General features: G+C 45.3%; 1 protein-coding gene across 1 annotated transcript in view; it reads right to left on the minus strand.

The window, feature by feature from the left end:
• The window catches only part of hacd1 (3-hydroxyacyl-CoA dehydratase 1), a 17,968-nt gene extending 15,052 nt beyond the window's left edge, over positions 1–2,916 (minus strand). Inside the window, exon 1 of the mRNA XM_062521700.1 lies at positions 2,664–2,916. Within this exon, the coding sequence (XP_062377684.1) occupies positions 2,664–2,782 (119 nt within the window). The 5' untranslated portion in view covers positions 2,783–2,916. The remainder of the gene's footprint in view (positions 1–2,663) is intronic.
• Positions 2,917–5,557: the final 2,641 nt, after the last annotated feature.

The raw sequence follows: 5,557 nt of genomic DNA on the forward strand, positions 1-5,557 counted from the left end.
GATCTGTTGAGTGTGTGTGTCCTGTGCTGTGATCTGTTAGTGTGTGTGTTAGTGTGTGAGTGTCCCGTGCTGTGATCTGTTGAGTGTGTGTGTGTGTCATGCTGTGATCTGTTGAGTGTGTGTGTCCTGTGCTGTGATCTGTTGAGTGTGTGTGTACATGCTGGACGCTGTGATCTGTTGAGTGTGTGTGTGTCCCATGCTGTGATCTGTTGAGTGTGTGTGTGTCATGCTGTGATCTGTTGAGTGTGTGTGTCCTGTGCTGTGATCTGTTGAGTGTGTGTGTGTCCTGTGCTGTGATCTGTTGAGTGTGTGTGTCCCGTGCTGTGATCTGTTGAGTGTGTGTGTGTCCTGTGCTGTGATCTGTTAGTGTGTGTGTGTCCTGTGCTGTGATCTGTTAGTGTGTGTGTGTCCTGTGCTGTGATCTGTTAGTGTGTGTCCGTCCTGTGCTGTGATCTGTTAGTGTGTGTTAGTGTGTGTGTGTCCCGTGCTGTGATCTGTTGAGTGTCCCGTGCTGTGATCTGTTGAGTGTGTGTGTGTCCTGTGCTGTGATCTGTTAGTGTGTGTTAGTGTGTGTGTGTTCCGTGCTGTGATCTGTTGAGTGTGTGTGTGTGTGTGTGTCATGCTGTGATCTGTTGAGTGTGTGTGTCCTGTGCTGTGATCTGTTGAGTGTGTGTGTGTCATGCTGTGATCTGTTGAGTGTGTGTGTACATGCTGGACGCTGTGATCTGTTGAGTGTGTGTGTGTGTGTCATGCTGTGATCTGTTAGTGTGTGTGTCCTGTGCTGTGATCTGTTGAGTGTGTGTGTGTCATGCTGGAGATACAAGTGTGCCTCTCATGGTCCCGTAACTATGGCAACTAAATATGCTCTCACCAGGCAAGACCATGTCTAGTGGCAAGTGTCTCATACTCCCGTAACTATGGCAACTGTATCACCAGGCAAGACCATGTCTAGTGGCAAGTGTCTCATACTCCCGTAACTATGGCAACTGTATCAACAGGCAAGACCATGTCTAGTGGCAAGTGTCTCATACTCCCGTAATTATGGCAACTGTATTACAAGGCAAGACCATGTCTAGTGGCAAGTGTCTCATACTCCCGTAACTATGGCAACTATATCACCAGGCAAGACCATGTCTAGTGGCAAGTGTGTCTCTCATACTCCCGTAACTATAGCAACAAGTGTCCCCCTGTCTGAATCTGTCAGTTGCTGTAGATCTACTTGTCCAGAGATTTGACTGGAGTAGGCTAGATGGATAGATAGATAGATAGATACTTTATTGATCCCCAAGGGGAAATTCAAGGCTAGGTATTCATGTCGCTATTCATATGGTCAACTCTCTCCTGACATGAGCCTCATATTCAAAAATGAACAAAAAACTAACCTATTTTTAATTGTTTTTAAAACAAAACATGTAGGCCTTCATGCGTGTGTGTCGGTAACACATGCGCGGTAACGGGCATTTAGGCTGCAGGTTTCGGTCTCCACAAAGTTGGCGCATAGATAAGCACGTGCATACGTGTTTTGTTCTGGAGACAAAGACGACGCGCCATTTAAAGCCACTCCGGAACAAAACAGTTCGGGTCACACAGCCTGATGTTGACAGCGCTTCATGTCGCCCTGATGTTAGCTGCGCTGGAGGGCAACTCGATGATTCGAACACTTCCTCCGGCGACTACAGTAGCAGGTGCGTAATTCCCGCGATCTCAACTAATCTCACGGAGAGTCGCGCTCTGCCACCAGGTAGCCTACACAGCGACACGTCACACACACACACACACACACACACACACACACACACACACACACACACACACACACACACACACACACACACACACACACACACACACACACACACCGGGCAGATTTACTAATAACCCATGCTACTTTGGGTCTGACCCGGTAGCACAGTGGGCCAGAATGTAGAGTTAACCGAGATGAACTGAACTTACGGGTGACAAGACCACAGTGCTCACCTAACAGATTCAACGCGGAGATTGGGGGAAATTGAATAGGATAGAGGCTACTTTTATCCGAGAACAGATCTCATGCCGCAGACTCAAACGCAGTCGGAACTGACCCTGATCAGTCAGGCACATTCTTGTACGTGATTCCCCGGGTACGAACACAACTGGTCTTTGTGGAGCGAATCATTCTAGAAACAAAGCAGCAATGTGGCGCTACTTCACTAATGTGTTGTTGGTGTAAGAACTATTTGAAGACAAACTGTTGTTGCGAAGGCCGTTGGTAAAAAGTGCCAGTTGAGCATAATTCCCCCTCAGCAGAAGAGCGCAGCTCCAGTATCAGCGCGCCGGCTATACTTATCCCGCAACTGTTTGAGCGGCGCGTGTGACGCGCCACCGGGTGTTCAACCGTATTTGGAAAGAACAGGTTCCGATGGTTGCACTGAAATCGTTTTTCCCGTTTAATGGCAAGTCATTCTTTAGTAAATACTCCCTCCAGACACGCTACGCAATTCGATCAATAGTATGTGTGTGAAGTTGCCGCGTGCCTGAGCGAGACTTTACAGCAGGACGTTCAGAAACTCGAACCTATAAACAGCAACACGCGCCGGCATGCGCTGAGCCCGGAGGAGCGAAGAACAGTTTCAGGGAGTGTCCGTGAAGTCGCGAGCCAGTGCAGATCGAGCACAATCACCTACCCGGCCGTCATGGCGATGTTGTAAATTGTCAGCCATGCTGTCGCGAGTGCGCTTTTCGTTCTCTTCTTGTTGTTGTTTTCCTTCTCCTCAACCGAACCGTCCTCCTCGCCTGACGCCATGCTACCGGGGGCAGAGTGGGAAAGTCAGACACGGCTGCGCGAGCGCAGCTGACAGCTGGGGCAGGGGTCACGAACCCCCCCTCTCGCGCGAGTAATGCTCCTGAAACGAGTGCGTGTCTGAGTGAAGTACGGTAACGGGGGACCAAAACCAGGGCAAACGCGCGCTCACAATGACCGTGGGCAGGAACAGTAGCGTTGAGCTGATCAGAATTCGGCCCAGTTAACGCAGTGAAGGGAGACTTGCAGTCTGACCGCAGCAGCGGCCCGACAAACATCAAGCGATTTTCTCAGGCTCAATATGAGCACACCTTATTAATATCTGCCTAAAAATAGTCCGCATTTCTGGTGGCATGAGAGAATTAAGTTAAGAATAAGTGGAGCGTAGTGTGCGTCCCCGTGGCACAGAGGATCTGCTGGAGGCTTGATGATGGCCGGCCCGATCACGTCAGCGGTGGGGCCGTTTGGGCAAGAGTAGCCTCTGGGCCTCAGCAGCCATCTGGACTCAGTAGAAAAACTGCCACTGAAGCAAAACACATGCATAGCCATATACATACATACATACAGTACATACATATGTACATACTGTACATACATAGCCACATGCATACATATACAGCCACAAAAGAGACATTTACTAGCAATCTGCTGCAGCATCTTCACAGAGGACAGCAGGGCACAGTGTCTTCATGTTCTCATAACCACTGCATATAACTGTATATTTACAATAGCTATTGTCATAACTACTGTACGCTGCTGTTTTTGTGAAGATGTCATGATGGTGATGAGCTCACTATGACATGACCCAGTACAGGGAACAGTCCGACTCTTTTTGTATCTTGGCCAAAAGTATCTTCTTACGTGATGTATCTCCTTACCTTCCTGCAGTCTTGCTCATGCACTCTAGAAGGGCTTCTAAAACAGAAGGCTTTTTGGCAATTATAAATGTATTGTATACAATTCACATTTCTCAAATGTACAAGGGATATCTTCTTATATCTGATAAAATACAACAATGTAATGAAAATCCTGCATAAGAGATTGACTGACAAATCGCAAACTGGATAAATGTTTTGAATATGGCCTTTAATAACCAAATGGGCCTACATTGCCCATGGTGCATCTGCCAATGAGTCAGAGACGGAAATACTACACAGGAATGCAGAAAATACATTCAACTCACAAAAGCTTTTCCCTAAAGATTGCACCTACGTGTCACTTTACATGTGGATTTCAAATGCATAGTAGATGGGACATGTAACATGCATTCAAAATGTAAATGAAAAAAAATGCAATGCATTATGGTAAACCAGCTAAAACCATTTAAATGTATAGGCACTTATGGCAAAACCATTTAATTGTATAGCCAATTATGGCAAAACCATTTAAATGTATAGGCAATTATGGCTATTGAAAAGATGTCCGGCAGATCTTATATCTGGTATTGTGGGGGGGAAGCAGCTCTCTAGAATAACCGCATGACATTCATATACTATAACTTGACATTCATTTACAATAACAACACATACACTATAACATGACATTCATATACTATAACATGACATTCATTTACAATAACATGACATTCATATACTATAACTTGACATTCATTTACAATAACTTGACATTCATATACTATAACTTGACATTCATTTACAATAACATGACATTCATACACTATAACTTGACATTCATATACTATAACTTGACATTAATTTACAATAACATGTCATTCATATACTATAACTTGACATTCATTTACAATAACATGACATTCATTTACAATGACATGACATTCATACACTATAACATGACATTCATATACTATAACATGACATTCATTTACAGGTCAGGTAACTTTTATTGTACCCAAGGGTAGATTTGGTTGCAGGTAAAAAGAGTAGGCTGCTTACACACACGTAGACAACATTAATGACATTGACAAAAACAAGAAGACATTGACATAACACTGGCAACAGTGCTCCAGACATAGATACCGGTACATGGTTAAATCTCTAAAATATATATAATTCAGGGGATAAAATACAGAATGAGAGTCATCCTAACAGATTCTCGCAGCTAAGCCAGAATAAGTAATAAATATATTAATACATTAAGAAGGCTGTGCAGTCAATAAGTTAGATAAATTAGTGTGTAGTCTAATAGCCTAAGTGTTATTTAATATTATGACAGCTGAGGGAACAAAACTGCCTCTGTATCTTTTAGTTTTGCAGGCGGGCATTTTGTACCTGCGGCCTGATGGGAGAGGCTGGAATTCGCTTTGTAGTGGATGGGATCTCTAAGATTGACCCAACTAGCCTCTGTAGCTGCCTGCTGTGTAGTGGGTGGGATCTATCCTCTAAGATAGACCCAACTAGCCTCTGTAGCTGCCTGCTGTGTAGTGGGTGGGATCTATCCTCTAAGATAGACCCAACTAGCCTCTGTAGCTGCCTGCTGTGTAGGGATCTATCCTCTAAGATAGACCCAACTAGCCTCTGTAGCTGCCTGCGGTGTAGTGGGTGGGATCTATCCTCTAAGATAGACCCAACTAGCCTCTGTAGCTGCCTGCTGTGTAGTGGGTGGGATGGGATCTATCCTCTAAGATAGACCCAACTAGCCTGTGTAGCTGCCTGCTGTGTAGTGGGTGGGATCTATCCTCTAAGATAGACCCAACTAGCTTGTGTAACTGCCTGCGGTGTAGTGGGTGGGATCTATCCTCTAAGATAGACCCAACTAGCCTCTGTAGCTGCCTGCTGTGTAGTGGGTGGGATCTATCCT

The sequence above is a fragment of the Sardina pilchardus genome, chromosome 19 (genome assembly GCF_963854185.1).
Source record: "Sardina pilchardus chromosome 19, fSarPil1.1, whole genome shotgun sequence".
NCBI classification, from domain to species: Eukaryota; Metazoa; Chordata; class Actinopteri; order Clupeiformes; family Clupeidae; genus Sardina; species Sardina pilchardus.